Source organism: Bufo bufo, chromosome 2, assembly GCF_905171765.1.
Source record: "Bufo bufo chromosome 2, aBufBuf1.1, whole genome shotgun sequence".
NCBI classification, from domain to species: domain Eukaryota; kingdom Metazoa; phylum Chordata; class Amphibia; order Anura; family Bufonidae; genus Bufo; species Bufo bufo.
This window is the reverse complement of record NC_053390.1, coordinates 189,715,913-189,734,411: the sequence shown is the minus strand read 5'-3', so window position 1 is coordinate 189,734,411 and position 18,499 is coordinate 189,715,913. Positions and strand designations below refer to the sequence as shown.

Here is an 18,499-nt window from a genome sequence, read left to right as displayed (position 1 = left end):
GGTCTCCTCATGCTGCTTCCACCTCAACACTATGTCTTTAAGCCACTCTGTGGTCTCCTTATGCTGCTACCACTTCACCACTTTGTGGTCTCCTCATGCTGCTGCCACTTCACCACTCTGTGGTCTCCTTATGCTGCTGCCACTTCACCACTCTGTGGTCTCCTCATGCTGCTGCCAATTCACCACTCTGTAGTCTCCTCATGCTGCTGCCACATCACCACTCTGTGGTCTTCTCATGCTGCTGCCACTTCATCAGTCTGTGGTCTCCTCATGCTGCTGCCATCTCACCACTATGTCACTGTGCCACTCTGTGGTCTGCTCATGCTGCTGCCACATCACGACTTTGTCAATAAGCCACTCTGTGGTCTCCTCATGCTGCTGCTACCTCAACACTATGTCACTGGGCCACTCTGTGGTCTCCTCATGCTGCTGCCACATCACTACTCTGTGGTCTCCTCATGTTGCTGCAACCTCAACACTATGTAACTAAGCCACTCTGTGGTCTCCTCATGCTGCTTCCACATAACTACTGTGTGGTCTTCTCATGCTGCTGCCACCTCAACACTATTTCACTGGGCCACTCTGTGGTCTCCTCATGCTGCTGCCACCTCACTACTCTGGTCTCCTCATGTTGCTGCCACATCACTACTCTGTGGTATCCTCATGATGCTACCACATCACTACTCTGTGGTCTCCTCATGCTGCTGCCACCTCAACACTATTTCACTGGGCCACTCTGTGGTCTCCTCATGCTGCTGCCACCTCACTACTCTGGTCTCCTCATGTTGCTGCCACATCACTACTCTGTGGTCTCCTCATGCTGCTGCTACCTCAACACTATGTCACTGGTTCACTCTGTGGTCTCCTCATGCTGCTGCTACCTCAACATTTTGTCACTGGGCCACTCTGTGGTCTCCTCATGCTGCTGCCCCCTCACCACTATGTCACTGGGCCACTTTGTGGTCTCCTCATGCTGCTGCCACCTCAACACTATGTCACTGGTCCACTTTGTGGTCTCCTCATGCTGCTGCCACCTCCCCACTATGCCACTGGGCCACTCTGTGGTATCCTCATGCTACTGGCACCTCACCACTATGTCATCGGGCCACTCTGTGGACTTCTCATGCTCCAACCATCCCCACTCCATGACTGGGCAACTATTTTGCCTTTTTGGCCTGGTTCACATCATTTATTTGACACACAATGAGACGTACAATGGATCCTGCTGTCACGGCCTATGGTGTACGCTGTGACACCGTTGCCACACTTGTGGTTGCCCGTGGCAACGTGTTGCTGTAAGAGCATGCGGTGGCAGTGTCTTGGCCCTCTGGGTGATTGCCGTGACATGGTTGCCACGCATGCTGTTGCCGGTGGTTACGCGTTTGGTATGCTTGTGTGTGCACTTCCCCTTTAAGTCTTAGCCTCCACCTGTCTGGTGCTGTAAGGGTTAACTACCTGACTGGGTGTGGTCACTTGGCTTATATCTTCTGTGGTTTCCTGGCTGGAGTCAGTTGTACTTCAGCTGTTGTTGGTGCTGGAGCTCTGCCCCAGTCCAGGGTGTTCCATCTGTCCAGTAAGGGCCACCCTTGTGGTCATAAATGTTATCCCGGTGTCTCCTTCCCTTCCTGTCCCTATTTGTAGCGAGTGGGTTATGTTCAGAGTGTTTGTTTGTTTTGTGTGGTGTTACATGTCTGGTGGTGTTTGGTGTCCAGCATGTTTGCTAGACATCCCCCTGTCTCATGTTTATTGCAGCTATGGGTGTCCTGGGTTCCTGTGTGGTTTGTGGTGTGTGCTGTGTCCTTTAATGTTGGTGTGCACAGCAGCACTAGTGCACGGGTTCCAGTCAGTGTGTTATTGGTTTTGCTTACCTGCCATCTCCATATGCTGTATGTGTTCCCCTCTCCTTGCAGACTGGCCTCAGATAGAGATTCCTGTTCCTCTGTGACTGGGATGAACAGGTCGTCTCTTCCCGGCTCCTTGGTGAGGGATTACCAGGGCGACTTAGGGTCTCTAGGAATCCCGAGTATGAGTCGTGCTACCATCGGGGTCCGCTCATACAGTGAGGAGTCAGGGAGAGGATTAGGGATTCTGTAGGAGGTGACCTGCTCCCTTATTACTCCTTTTGGCCAGGCTTATCCCCTTTTTACCCTTTGACACGGCATGGTGGGGGGTTTCCCCCACTCCCCACCGTGACACCTGTCTATGTAGCAGCTGTAAGGCCTGCATGACATGGTCCCATCAGAATTGGCTTATGATTTGGTAACCAAAAGCAGGAGTAGGTACAAAACACAGAAGACAAGCAAATATTCCATTCACGTGTCATCTCTGTTTTGGATCCACCCCTGTTTTTTTTGGGCTTTAGCAATACTGATGGATTACTGACCAAATGCTGACGAGTGAAGGCAGATGCTCAACAGACAGGATCCGTTATTGTTCTGACGGATCAGAGGAAGGGCAAAATAATCAGTGACACCAACACAAAGTTACTGCTAACACCCTCTCCACTCTGCCAGGGAGGCTCTACTTGTATAAGTGTTTAAAAGAACAGGTTCTGTAGACATCTATGTGGAATCAGCTGACAACGGTGTAAACACTTGAGTTAGTTGGTCAGTTTTGGCCCAGTATCTATCCAAATAAGTGAAGTGTGCAGTGATTCTAAGAGCGACACCTGTCATCTGCATGTCATACTGAATCACAGTATGGTTTCACTACCACAGCAGACTCCCTATGCGTGTAACTGCAAGGCACAGTGCTCTACACCACTATACAGGCTCTCTGCACCCAGAAATGCCACTAATAAATTCTGATTGAATCAAATCTTTTCGGAAAATTCGGCGAACCGACCAAATCATATTTTTGAGAATTTCGCTCACCTCTAGTTGTAACCATGGAAATGAGCAGTGTATAATGTGATGGAAAAATGAATCTAGTCCACAAAGGAAGCAATATGGATAATAACAATACATTAGTAAGTGGCTTCTATTAACTTTCTCTACATGATAAATTCCTTAAGGATTTTTTTAAATTAAAGGGAACCTGTCATGTGCATATTTGATTATAATCTAACTAATTATATACAATCATTAACTACTAAAAAGTACCTTAGATGTATTCACTTACTGGTGTGACAGATGGTTACCTCATAATATACACACAAAGATGCCACATGCCGCATGCTAATGAGCTGATTTGAGTCCAGCGTGATGTCATTGAGTCCAGCATATATTTAATTCAGAGCTATAGCCAAGCCCCTGCCCACCTGCTGCTGATTCATATGGAAAAAAACTGTCAATCAGCAGCAGGTAGGCGGGGAGAGTCAGGAGCTCATGAATATTCAGGACTCATCATTATGAGCTGGAGCTTTTCAATACAAGATGTTGGCAGATTGACTGGGTCAATTAAAGAAAGTGACCCAGCATTTTGCTAAGAGAATCAGTCACTTATTTATGTTGCCCTTAGTTTGGACACCATAAAACTGGTGACAGGTTCCCTTTAAAAAAATGTCAAAAGTTCAAACCACTACATGGGGTATGTGGTAGTTTGAAGGTTTGTTACCACACCCTAAGAAGGATTGTGAGAAAACATTTGTTTCCCCCATTTGAAATATACATGCGGTATAGTATTTTTTTTGCAATTTCAGTCTGTTTGTGTTTGCCTGGATCATTGGTGCTTGCACCAGCATTTGTCCCTTACAGGTAAGGTGCCAAGTGCACCAGGACCATCCCGGAGGTGCGACCTGGTGAGCCTTTGGTAAAGTCTATCCCCACCACCAGGGGTATTGTGAAGAATGGGGATGACTTAAACTCCACCCTTTGGGTTTGGCCCCAAGTCAAACTGGTACACTTGGTCCAGTGGTGTTCCATCTACCACGGTACCCTTGCCTGTCCAGGTCTTACTGTCATGTTTGGTCATATCCTGTTTAATAAAGTAAAAAATTAGGGTTATCCAGTGTCAGGTTTTGTGGAGAGATGACCACATGAATGAATACCTCTCTCTGTTTGAAATCAATAGCATGTCATATACCAACTATATACCGTACCAACTTTTTATAAAAGTTAAAGGAGTATTCCCAGGACATGTATGGCATATTGGCAAGATATGCAATAAATGTCTCAGGTCTGGGACCTGCTCCTATCTCAAGAATGGGAGCCCATTAACATGCTTCAATGAACGCTTTGGTGGCCACATGTGTGGAGCTCTCTCCATTCACTGCTATGGGACTTCCATAAATAGCCAAGCATGCTTACTCAGCTATTTTCAGAAGTTCCATAGCAATGAACAGAGAGAATCAAACACTCATGGCTACCTGTGGATATGCCATAAATGTCCAGATAGGTCAACCTCTTTACAACTTAGGCTGACCCATACTAGTCATCACTTTTGACGTCGTTTCTCAGCAATTGCTACAATATTTTTAATTCGCAAGGCATATACTCCTTTAATAACACATCTACTGTATTAGCAACATCTTGAAGAGTATCAGCTATTTGATCACTTCTCTCTGTTGAAGAAAGTAGATCTCCACAGACCCCTAATAACATACAGGACCATCTGCGGTGCAAAGAAATATTGATTTAACAGCTAAAAACCTGAGTCCATTAGCTCACAGTAGAATTACATAAGATAACAAAAAATGTATTGCATCCATAATGGCTACTATGGACATGTGAAAGTAAATGCTGTGCCACTGCAGCCACGTAAGGTGCTTTATTATTTGAGGCCTAGTTGTTTTTTTGTCTTTTATTATTTAAAGACATGCAGATTTTAGCTTGGGTGCACTGATTTCCCAAATGTACATGATAGCACATATCTGCTCAGTTAGAGGCCTTGCTCATTATTACAGTAAAACAGAATATACTATGTGCACATGTAAAGGCTACAAACAGACATTCAACTGTGAAGCTTTCAGTATGTGGTGCTGAAGAACATAGAAACAGAATGCTCCAAATGAACAAAAGCCTGATCTGGCGGTATGATTACAATGGCTCTGCAGAGACCATACAGCAGAAAAACAAGTCCACACAGGCACATTTCAACAAGCCTGACACAGGGGACACCGCTAATCTTTCCTATTGACAGAAACTAGCATCATATCTCTCTGCGCTACAAAAGAATAACTGAAGAGCTGTCTAAGTATCCTGTCCTGGACATTCAGTACACGGGGCTATTACCAGGAACAAACATTCCCAATGACTGGCCTGTGGAAATGGGCGGCCGATCACCTGATGAACCAGCGTTCGAGGTGATCTTTCATCCAACACATTAAATAGTTTCTGGGCAGTAGATTATACTGTGTGAACAGCGTGCTGCTGCTCAGAAACAATGAATCTGTATGAGGACGAGCGACAGCAGTAGACAATGCTTGTCCCCATCCAGTGGAGATGATCACTGCTATAAATGCAGCTCTTCACCTCCACTGACGAGCAGGGAACAGTCCCTTTCTAATAATTACCTGTTTAGTCAGCAGGTGTAAATGCACCTTAAAGGGGTTGCCTCATCATGAACAATGAGGGCATATCGCTAGGATATGCCTCCATTGTCTTATAGGTGCGGGTCCCACCGCCAGGACCCGCACCTATATCGAGAATGGAGCCCCGCAAGTGAAAGAGGGCTCACAGCACATGCGCAGCTGCCCTCCATTCATTTTTTTATGGGGCCAGCGAAAATAGCCGAGTGCTGGCTCGGCTATTTCCGTCAGCCCCATAGAAAAGAATGGAAGTGGGTGCCGCACATGCGTGGTATGTTGCCATTCACTTTTATGGGGAGCCGGACCGGAGTCCTCCAGCCACCACCTTGAGAGGCTCCGTTCTCTATATAGCAGCAGAGGGAGACCCGCACCTATAAGACAACCCCTTTAAGGCTAGGTCCACCTGATACAAGGTATCTTCTGTTATTCTGGCCCAGTCAAGGAACAGAAAAACTGAAAAATCAGAAGCACTGGAGCTATCTTATGATGGACACCAGCAGTGCCTGATGGACCCCATTGACTATAATGTGGCCTTTGGGTTTCCTACAATTTGGTCACAATCTGTGACCGAGGTCCCCAACAGAACCTCCATATATATGTCCATCTGTATGCACCTCTGAGACAAGTTACTGTATATTGTACAAGCTAAAGATTTACAAGCTAATTTTGTTTTAGTAAATAATTGCTTGACCCATAAAATAATGATTCTAGAGCACTATGGCAACTCTGAAGTTCCTGTTATTTCTCCAGCAATTTGTTTCAGAAATTGTCAACTGGGCATTACCATTCCCATTGTCCCCGACGTGCTTTTGTACATTCTGACACTGTACATATTACGTATGTGTGGACGCACCATACTGGTGAGAGGTATGGTATTTCTAGGAGGAGAGGAAAGATGATCTGCCTCTATAGGAGCAGCACAAGTTTTTTCCCTTTGGTATTAACTTTGCCATTACACAGGTCAAAAATCCATTGTGGAATATTTCAATGTCTGTATTATAAAGACACTTCAATATACAGTAAAGGCATTAAGGCCCCTTTACACTGGCCGCGCATCAGTCAGATAATTGCTAACAAGCATTCATAGGAGCGTTCGTTAGTGATTATCTGCCAGTGTAAAGGTGCCACCGATTATCCGATGAACGAGTGAAATGCTAGTTCCATCGGGCAATATGATCGTTTTTGCGGTCACCAAAATCATTGTTTGTCGGCAGCAGATCATGCCATCTAAACCGCTACTGCTGGTGCAAACAATAATTCTGTATGGGGATGAGAGATGGCATTAGCTATCGCTCCTCCCCATACTGTGGAGGAGATCACTACATGTAAATGCAGCGGTCTCCTCCACTGACGAGCAGGCACTTGCCAGGAAGGAACACTTCCTTCCCGGTTATCGTCTGCTAAATCTATCAGTGTAAAGGGGCCTTAACACAATAATATTCTAGGTTAAATAAATACATTGTATGATACAGTGTATGGTTAACACCAAAGTGCATTAAGTGTTTTTTTTCCCACAATGAAAAGTATCCATCATTGTCACTTACATGTAAATTAAGCAATAAACGCAAAATTACATTCAATCATGTAAAATGCATGGATCGTTTGTAGTCAACCTCCAAAGTACCTAGGGGGACGTTTATTAAGATGTATTACTTGCCAGTCTTTATCTCTCCCCCACTGGAGACCTCCTCTTAATAATTGTGATGCATCTGTGCAGGTCCGAGAGCCAAACTGGAAATCTACAGGAGCAAGGGAGCTGGTGTAGATTTGCACTGTAACCTATGCCAGTTTCCAGGTGTAGATTATAATAAATGTGCTGGGTCAGTTACATAGCCGACCCGCTACATAGCCGCCCCGCTACATAGCCGCCCCGCTACATAGCTGCCCCACTACATAGCCGCCCCACTACATAGCCGTCTTAGCTCCACTCGCTTGTTGAAAAATTGGTGAGCAGGACTCTGAACTCCAAAAAGTCACAAAAATCTTGCGCAACCATGGTGTGCTACCAAACTTTGTGACTTTGTCCCACCTTGTCGTTGTTGGTTATATAATGCAGTATTCGGACAAGCACCTTTCTATAGCCGATCTCTGGAGCTTGCTCTGTACAAGCCTAGAAGAGACGCAATTTGCTTGTGGGAAATGTAGTTTCCCACCTGCAAACAGCGCTCATGTTTGCAGCACTACAGAATCGCCCCCTGTTCACTCAGTGCATTCAGGAAGATGAACAGAGGAGCCGCACACAAAATCCTAGGATAATCCCCTTAATAAAACAGCAAGTAAATTTCTTCACAAAAATGCAGACACCCTAGGCAAGCTGTAATATTCTCTGCTTCAGGATACTGTCATCTTCCTTGCAGTACAGGTTAGTCATGCAAGGTATATATTGTATTATGTAATTCCCTGGGTGTCTCATCATAAAATCCTTCCATCCACCACAAAGGAGCAGATGATGGAAATAATTATAAATAGATGGATCAGCATTTTCGTTCTCGAGGGACATGTTCTAAGATAGAGCCTTGCTAGATTTCCAACCACATGCTCTGGCATTTATACCTATCCGGAATTAATGATCTAACCGTGGGTAATTTGTTAATATGGCTACTTTCACACTGGCGTTTTGGTTTTCATTTGTCGGATCCGTTCAGGGCTCTCACAAGCGGTCCAAAACAGATCAGTTTTGCCCTAATGCGTTCTGAATGGAAAAGGATCCGCTCAGAATGCATCAGTTTGTCTCCGTTCCGCTTTCAGTCTGACGAAACTAAGCCAAACAGATCTGTTCTGACACACAATGTAAGTCAATGGGGATGGATCCGTTTTCACTGACACAATAGAAAACGGATCCGTCCCCCATTGACTTTTAATGGTGTTCATGACTGATCCGTTTTGGCTATGTTAAAGATAATACAAACAGATCCGTTCTGAACGGACGCAGACGGTTGTATTATCTGAATGGATGCTTTTCTGCAGATCCATTCGCGAGTGTGAAAGTAGCCTAAGTCGTTATGTCTATGTACTAAAATTACTGATTCCATCGGTCAAAACAATTTACTTTAACCTTTTTCTTGGTTGTTAGTGATCTACGCTAAGATCTTGGCATTTTAGCAGTGAGTGAGCAAGAAAGCAGATCCTCACAAATGTTTTTAAATGTGCCTGTACGCCCTTTACTGCTCATGAGCATCCTTACTGGAAAGCCACACAGGGTGGATTTGTCCAACGGAATTTCACTTTTCTGGCAAAATCCATGAAAAATCTGAACCAAAATCAGCATGTATTACATGCACATTTGTTTCCTATTTGGTGGTGTATTTTTTCAGATTCTGCTGTGTATTTGCTGCAGAATACACTCGAAGCTTTGCAAATTGTAAAATCCATCATGAAAATTCCACTGTTTATGGCGGTTTTTGCAATCATTTTTCTGTGTACCCCACTGTAAAGTTCCTGACGCTTCCATGTAAAGCAGGATTTGGAAAATACATTGGTACAAAAATGATATTAAAAAAATCCCACACACACACTGCACGTTTTTTTAAAGCTACAAAAAAATAAATAAATAGTGGAGGTCTATGGGAGAAACCGCCTAGGAATGAGGGAAAAAATGCCAAACCCAGAGAATGCTGCGATTTTATTAAAAAAGAAGAACATTGAAATAGTCATAGCCTTCCATGCATCATCTGGATATTCTTGATTAAAAAATGCTGCAAAAAACACACCGAAAACCAATGAAAATGACCAAAAAGTCTATGTGTGAAACAAGCCTATCACCTATAGCCAAAGCCAGCCTTAGGCCTCTTGCCCACGAACGTAAGGGCTCTATGCCCGTGCTGCGGACCGCATACGGAGGTTCTGCAATACATGGGGCACCGGCCGCGTGCATTCCGCATCACAGATACGGACCCATTCACTTGATCACTGTGGATCCCGTGGTTTGTGCTGGCACGTCAATCATCATTCCTGGTCTAAACAGCCATCTGCTGCCCAGAAACAATAATTCTGTAAGGGGACGCATCATACTGTGAAGGAGATTGCTCTTTCTGAGGCTTGCTCTACTAAGTGGCTTCTTATTAAGTGGAGTTAAAAAATAAGGAGTTCTAGAGCTGTGTGTGGTTTTGTGGGAGTGATTGCAGGTGGCTGAGTGTGGATTGCAGCAGAGATCAGTGAAAGTTAAGTGTTTGTATTTTTGTACTTGCATTTAAAATCGTTTTTTTTTTTTTTTTTTTTCTCTGCTTAATTAAGGCGAGTGCCTGGGGCAACCAGGTGCTATAAATTGAGCCACTTATACTCTTCAGAGCCTGCTCTTTCTGAGGCTTGCTCTACTAAGTGGCTTCTTATTAAGTGGAGTTAAAAAATAAGGAGTTCTAGAGCTGTGTGTGGTTTTGTGGGAGTGATTGCAGGTGGCTGAGTGTGGATTGCAGCAGAGATCAGTGAAAGTTAAGTGTTTGTATTTTTGTACTTGCATTTAAAATCGTTTTTTTTTTTTTTTTTTTTTTCTCTGCTTAATTAAGGCGAGTGCCTGGGGCAACCAGGTGCTATAAATTGAGCCACTTATACTCTTCAGAGCCTGCTCTTTCTGAGGCTTGCTCTACTAAGTGGCTTCTTATTAAGTGGAGTTAAAAAATAAGGAGTTCTAGAGCTGTGTGTGGTTTTGTGGGAGTGATTGCAGGTGGCTGAGTGTGGATTGCAGCAGAGATCATTGAAAGTTAAGTGTTTGTATTTTTGTACTTGCATTTAAAATCGTTTTTTTTTTTTTTTTCTCTGCTTAATTAAGGCGAGTGCCTGGGGCAACCAGGTGCTATAAATTGAGCCACTTATACTCTTCAGAGCCTGCTCTTTCTGAGGCTTGCTCTACTAAGTGGCTTCTTATTAAGTGGAGTTAAAAAATAAGGAGTTTAAGAAAAGGAGTTTGGAAACTAAGGTTGGATATAATTTCCTTGTGTGTTGTTGGCTTAATTTTACGTGGTCCTTCAACTACAGCAGACAGGGTCTAAATCTAAATCATTTATACTGTTTTACTTTTTTACTGTTGTAATCCCCATTTAGTATGTGTTGCACAATTTACAACGCAGTCCAGTGCACATCTTGCATGATGTATGCAGTCCTGGAACAGGAGTTCAAGGGTGTATATCTTTGTTCTAGATGTGAGCAAATTACCCGTTTGGAATCGCAGATCGAGTCTCTAAATGGGCAAGTTGCAACACTGAGAGGCATTGATAATTTGCAAAAGAGTTTGCTTCTCACCGAGCAAGCACTCTTTGGGGTAGATGAGGGGGAGGGTGACAGAGAGGAGGCTGAGGAAAGTGAGGTAGCTAGCTGGGTAAAAGTTAGAAAGCGGGGTAGAGGGAAGAGTGCCAGGGAGGCTAGCCCTGATCTGACACACCCCAACAAGTTTGCACGTTTGGCAGATGAGGGGGATGTCAGTCCGGGGACGGCACTGCTGCAGCCAGACACTTCCTCTGCCAGTCAGGGGAATGTCAGCTCCAGTAAGCAGGGAACCAGGAGAGCAGGGCAGGCCAGACAGGTGCTGGTAGTGGGAGACTCCATTATTAGGGGAACAGATAGGGAAATCTGTCACAAAGACCGTGATCGCCGAACAGTGTGCTGTCTTCCTGGCGCTAGAGTTCGACACATCGCGGATTGGGTTGACAGATTACTGGGAGGGGCTGGAGACGATCCAGCGGTCATGGTCCATATCGGAACCAATGACAAAGTTAGAGGTAGGTGGAGAGTCCTTAAAAATGATTTCAGGGATTTAGGTCAAAAGCTGAGGGCAAGGACCTCAAAGGTAGTATTTTCCGAAATACTGCCTGTACCACGAGCCACACAAGAAAGGCAATGGGAGATTAGGGAGATTAACAAGTGGCTCAAGAACTGGTGTAGGATGGAGGGGTTTGGGTTCCTGGAGAACTGGGCCGATTTTTCTATCGGCAACAGGCTCTATCGTAGGGACGGGCTGCACCTCAATGGGGAAGGGGCAGCTGTGCTGGGGAGAAAGATGGCTAGAAGGTTGGAGGAGTGTTTAAACTAGGGACTGGGGGGGAGGGTAATTACGTTATAGGAGGGGAAGATAGTGCAGATAGAGACCGGGGGCAAGGTAATAAGAATGGGGGAGGAATCGAAGGAGGGACTAGAACAATTCAGAAGGAAAGGTGTAGGGTAAAAAATATACATAAACCTCTCAAATGTATGTATACTAATGCCAGAAGCCTGACTAATAAAACTGGTGAACTGGAATTAGTGATGTGTGAGGAGGACTATGACATAGTGGGAATAACTGAGACATGGCTGGATGATAGCTATGACTGGGCAGTTAATGTACAAGGTTACAGTCTGTTTAGAAAGGATCGTCAAAACCGGAGAGGGGGAGGGGTCTGCCTTTATATAAAGTCCTGTCTAAAGCCCACAGTCCGAGAAGATATAAGTGAGGGACATGAACATGTGGAGTCACTATGGGTAGAGATACATGGAGCTAAAAACAACAATAAATTACTAATAGGAGTTTACTATAAACCACCTAATATACCAGAGTCCACAGAAAATCTACTACTAAACGAGATAGACAAGGCGGCAAATCATAATGAGGTGGTTATTATGGGGGACTTCAACTACCCAGATATAGACTGGGAAACTGAAACTTGTATATCTCATAAGGGAAACAGGTTCGTGGCTATAACCAAAGACAATTACCTCTCCCAACTGGTTCAGGACCCGACTAGAGGGACGGCCATACTGGACTTAGTATTAACCAATAGACCTGACAGAACAACAGACGTGCAGGTCGGGGGACACCTGGGAAATAGTGACCATAAAGTAATAACCTTCCAATTATCATTCAAAAGAGCGTTTCTACAGGGAGGAACAAAAATACCAAACTTCAAAAAAGCTAAATTTAGCCAACTAAGAGAGGCCATAGGCCAAACTAACTGGGACAAAGTCCTCACAAATACAGACACAAAATGGGATATCTTTAAAAACATCCTAAAAACTCATTGTGAGAGGTACATACCGTATGGTAATAAAAGGTTAAGGAACAAAAAGAAACCAATGTGGATAAATAGAACTGTAAAGAAAGCAATAAATGACAAAAAGAAAGCATATAAAACACTAAAACAGGAGGGTTGCACGGAAGCACTGAAAAACTATAAGGAAAAAAATAGAACATGTAAAAAACAAATAAAAGCGGCCAAACTAGAGACCGAGAGATTAATTGCCAAAGAGAGTAAAACTAACCCTAAAATGTTCTTCAATTATATAAATGTTAAATAGTATAAAGCTGAAGGTGTTGGCCCTTTAAAGAGTAATGAGGGGGGAGTCGCAGAGAGCGACGAGGAGAAAGCAAAGCTGTTAAATATTTTTTTCTCCAATGTTTTCACTGAGGAAAATAAATTGTCAGATGACATGCAGAATGCAAAAATAAATTCCCCATTAAAAGTGTCCTGTCTGACCCAGGAAGAAGTACATCAGCGGCTTAAAAAGATTAAAATAGACAAATCGCCAGGACCGGATGGCATACACCCCCGTATCCTAAAGGAATTAAGTAATGTCATAGCCAGACCCTTATTTCTGATATTTGCAGACTCTATACTGACAGGGAATGTCCCACAGGATTGGCGCATGGCAAATGTGGTGCCAATATTCAAAAAGGGGCCAAAAACAGAGCCTGGAAACTATAGGCCGGTAAGTTTAACATCTGTTGTGGGTAAACTGTTTGAAGGTTTTCTGAGAGATGCTATATTAGAGCATCTCAACGGAAATAAGCAAATAACGCCATATCAGCATGGCTTCGTGAGGGATCGGTCATGTCAAACTAATTTAATCAGTTTCTATGAGGAGGTAAGTTCTAGACTTGACAGCGGCGAATCAATGGATGTCGTATATCTGGACTTCTCCAAAGCATTTGACACTGTACCGCATAAAAGGTTAGTATATAAAATGAGAATGCTCGGACTGGGAGAAAACATCTGTATGTGGGTAAGTAACTGGCTCAATGATAGAAAACAGAGGGTGGTTATTAACGGTACACACTCAGATTGGGTCACTGTAACTAGTGGGGTACCTCAGGGGTCAGTATTGGGCCCTATTCTCTTCAATATATTTATTAATGATCTTGTAGAAGGCTTGCATAGTAAAGTATCAATTTTCGCAGATGACACTAAACTGTGTAAAGTAATTTACACTGATGAGGACAGTATACTACTACAGAGGGATCTGGATAGATTGCAGGCTTGGGCAGATAAGTGGCAGATGAGGTTTAACACTGATAAATGTAAGGTTATGCACATGGGAAGGAAAAATGCAAGTCACCCGTACATACTAAATGGTAAAACACTCGGTAACACTGACATGGAAAAGGATCTAGGAATTTTAATAAACAGCAAACTAAGCAGCAAAAACCAGTGTCAGGCAGCTGCTGCCAAGGCCAACAAGATAATGGGTTGCATCAAAAGGGGCATAGATTCCCGTGATATGAACATAGTCCTACCACTTTACAAATCGCTAGTCAGACCACACATGGAGTACTGTGTACAGTTCTGGGCTCCTGTAAACAAGGCAGACATAGCAGAGCTGGAGAGGGTTCAGAGGAGGGCAACTAAAGTAATAACTGGAATGGGGCAACTACAGTACCCTGAAAGATTATCAAAATTAGGGTTATTCACTTTAGAAAAAAGACGACTGAGGGGAGATCTAATTAATATGTATAAATATATCAGGGGTCAGTACAGAGATCTATCCCATCAGCTATTTATCCCCAGGACTGTGACTGTGACGAGGGGACATCCTCTGCGTCTGGAGGAAAGAAGGTTTGTACACAAACATAGAAGAGGATTCTTTACGGTAAGAGCAGTGAGACTATGGAACTCTCTGCCTGAGGAGGTGGTCATGGTGAGTACAATAAAGGAATTCAAGGGGGGCCTGGATGTATTTCTAGAGCGTAATAATATTACAGGCTATAGCTACTAGAGAGGGGTCGTTGATCCAGGGAGTTATTCTGATTGCATGATTGGAGTCGGGAAGAAATTTTTTATTCCCCTAAAGTGGAGAAAATTGGCTTCTACCTCACAGGGTTTTTTGCCTTCCTCTGGATCAACTTGCAGGATAACAGGCCGAACTGGATGGACAAATGTCTTTTTTCGGCCTTATGTACTATGTTACTATGTTACTATGTTACTATGTAAATGTAGCCTTCTCCTTCACTGAACAGGCAGCCAAACGCTTCCTTCCCGACAATCGGCTGTAACATTGTGCGGTGTAAACCAGAAAAGATTTGTTCCAGCGTTCTGCCCAGAAAGGTTACACTTTAGTTAATTCTCTATGGATCCCAAATTAGTGAGAACTCCAATTACATGTTTCAATGGTCATTCTGTTACCATGGCTACTTACCTTGGAGAGGTGTCTCTGGTCTTGCGTTTTCTTGCTTCAAATTCTATAAAACACAAGCAAAATTAAAGGAATATGTAACAAAAAGAGATGCACTGCTTTGACTTCATTTACAGATGTTCTTGGCTTGGACAAAATGTGTCTCTAAGTTCATGTTGCCATGATAAAATGCATCAGAGAGCAACATTATGGCCCCTTTCACACGGGCGAGATTTCCGCGCGGGTGCAATGCGGGAAGTAAACGCATTGCACCCGCACTGAATCCGGACCCATTCATTTCTATGGGGCTGTGCACATGAGCGGTGATTTTCACACATCACTTGTGCGTTGCGTGAAAATCGCAGCATGCTCTATATTCTGTGTTTTTCACTCAACGCAGGCCCCATAGAAGTGAATGGGGCTGTGTGAAAATCGCATCCGCAAGCAAGTGCGGATCCGGTGCGATTTTCACGCATGGTTGCTAGGATGAAAGTCTATTCACTGTATTATTTTCCCTTATAACATGGTTATAAGGGAAAATAATAGCATTCTTAATACAGAACGCTTAGTAAAATAGGGATGTGATGGATCATGTGATGGACCATGTGATGAGTGCAGTGACGTCACCAAAGGTCCTTTTTCTCCAAGGTCATCAAAGAAGAAAAAAGAAGACAAGCCAGACTGCGCGAACAAGTAAAGGAGGTAAGTTACATTTTTTTATTTTATTTTTAACCCCTCCATCCCTATTTTACTAAGCATTCTGTATTAAGAATGCCATTATTTTCCCTTATAACCATGTTATAAGGGAAAATAAGTATGGTAGGGTTACTTGGCTAAATTAAAGTGAAATGTGTTTTTTAATCAAGAAACTCCAGCTCCAGATGATACATGAAAGTCTATGGGAAATATTAAATGCAGAACAAAAATTTTTTTTTTTCACCCTTGAGTTGTGTTTTTTTTTTTTAAAGAGGACCTTTCACCTGAAAATGAAAGTTAAACTAAAGATATAGCCTTACTTACATGCCCCCGGTATTGCTTATTCAGCCATTCATTTTTTTAATCAGTGCCCCCGTTTGTCCGCACTGCCCCGCGGAATATTTGCCACCTTGTATGCTAATGAGCCATTCAGCTCAACTGGGAGGGCCTTCAAAAGTCCTCCCGGGCGTGTCATTCTTCTCCCTGGCGCGGAGCGCATCCAATCAGCGCGCTCCGCTCTTAGCCAGGTAGAAGACGCTCCAGTTCTCGCGAAATGGCGCCGGCTCCGGATGGTTGAAATAGCTCCAGTTCTCGCGAATCTCGAGAGAACTGGAGAGTCTTCTCCCTGGCTAAGAGCGGAGCGCGCTGATTGGATGCGCTCCGTGCCAGGGAGAAGAATGACACGCCCGGGAGAACTTTTGAAGGCCCGCCCAGTTGAGCCGAATGGCTCATTAGCATACAAGGCGGCAAATATTCCGGGGGGCAGCGCGGACAAACGGGGGCACTGATTGAAAAATGAATGACTGAATAAGCAATACAGGGGGCATGTAAGTAAGGCTATATCTTTAGTTTAACTTTCAGGTGAAAGGTCCTCTTTAAGTCAATGGTGTTTTTTTTTTTTTTTTAAATCACAGCATTCTCTGGGTCTGCCATTTTTTCCCTCATTGCTTGGCGGTTTCTCCTATAGACCTCCATCGTTTTTTCTCTTTTGTAGCTTTAAAAAACACATGTGCAATGTATGTCGGTGGGGTTTTTTATGCCATTTTTGCACCAATGTATTTCCCCATACTGCTTTACATAGGAAGTGACTTTACACACACCTTCCTATAAAAAAATGATTGCAAAAACCACCATAAAAACACAGTGGTAGTAAAACACACTATGTGGGTAGACATGCCTAAAAAATGCCTACAGAAAGCTAAAAAAAAAACTAATAAAACAAACAAAAAAATCCCCCCCTAAACCCCCACAAAACTGCACGGCAGCACTCTTTTATATATATTTAAAAAGACTACAAGGAGTCTGCCTTACATTTGCTTTATATATCTACACTACTAAAGATACTAGTTTACAGTCTACTAAAGTTTGAATTGTAAAAACAGATGGATGATGGAAGAAATGCTTCTGTAGCTTGCCACGATTTGGTTCTCAATGTCACCTGAAGGAGTCACATGCGGAAAGTGGTTATAACACAATATACCCAGTGTCCTGTGGGAGGCTATAAAATTTCATATTTTTTATGGGGTGTCAATGGGTTTCTTCATAAATAATGAAATGCATTGTGCTAAAGACTATGCTTTATTTGTTTGGGGGTTTGGCTTCAATTGACTATTTAGGACTCAATTATCTGATTGGCACAATAGCGCTGGATATTTGGATACAGCAAATGACTACAAAACTGGCCAAACTAATCAGAAAGCGTCCAGAAATAATACCTGATGAATAAATACACTATTTATAAGTACTTTTTGCACAATATACATGATGACATTCAGACTGAAAGCGGAACTCCCTGTAAAGAGAAAAGCTAATAAAAAAAAAGTTATGGCTGGCTAACAAAAAAAAAAGGGCAGCAATTATACATTAGAGAAAAATGTTATAAAATTTAGGAGGACTCTGTAATTTTAACTATATTATTTAATCTCACAATCCTAAGGATATATTCATGTGCAAACTTTGTGCAATTTAAAGTCGGTTCCACACTTTTCAATGGGGTTGTTTCTGCGGCATGTGCTCTTTCTTTTAGTGTTGGTAGATTCAAATGTGTCCTGTTTTGGACAAATCTGAATCTTTTTGCTGATTACAGTAAAGATTAGGAGTTCATTGCACCGCAATCCATAACAAATCCGGGTTCAGATTCATCACGCGCTGCTACTTACAGTAATGGCGCATACACAAGACTCACTAAGCTTTGCATTACTGGCGGCCAGGTTCATTCAGCCGCAGCGTAAAAGTGTATTTGATTCCAATTTTTGATCTGTTTTCAGTATTCACTATTGATTTGTTTCCTTATGAGCATTCAGGTACTGAATTTTTTAGTGTCACTTTGTACCATTTTAAATAACTTTCTTTTTTAAATCAAGCGGCCAGAATTCTAGCGCACATGCATTACACCACATTTATTAGGATTTTATTAGGGTTTTAAAAACTTTTTCCACCATGCCCAACAAGGGGTGTACCAGAATTTTTCATGCAAAGTTCTGGCACAAAGTAAGCCAACTAATAGGTGGTATAAACTTAGACCAGACAGTCTAAAGGTGGGCTGTCTACTTTATGTTTACACTGAATAATTTAGCAGGCTACAGTTGGGAAGGAAGCGTTCCTTCCCGGCAAGCGCCTCTTCGTCAGTGAAGCAAACTGCTGCCATTACATGCAGTGATCCCCTCCACAGTATGGGGATGAGCAATCGCTAATGCCGTCATTCGTCCCCATACAGAATCATTGTTTGCCAGCAGTGGAGTACAATCTGCTGCCAGCAAACTATGATTTTGGTGACCGCACAAATGATCATATTACCCGTTGAACGACCGTTATCGCGGCACTTTTACACCAGCAGATAATCATATGAATGCTTGTTAGCGATGTGGCTGATGTTCAGTGTAAAGAGACTTTTAGTATTAGTAAATTAGCTTCAATGATTCTGAAAGGCTGCCTTGTTTCTGAATGTGTCCAAAGGCTCAGGGCCCAGGCCAGTCCAGCAGAGTA

The 18,499-nt window shown here is 43.2% G+C and overlaps 1 protein-coding gene across 1 annotated transcript in view; it reads right to left on the bottom strand.

Annotated features, from left to right (window-relative positions):
* The window catches only part of LOC120990753, a 201,278-nt gene that overhangs the window by 77,882 nt on the left and 104,897 nt on the right, over positions 1-18,499 (bottom strand). The window contains exon 4 of the mRNA XM_040419655.1: positions 14,843-14,885. Within this exon, the coding sequence (XP_040275589.1) occupies positions 14,843-14,885 (43 nt within the window). The remainder of the gene's footprint in view (positions 1-14,842; positions 14,886-18,499) is intronic.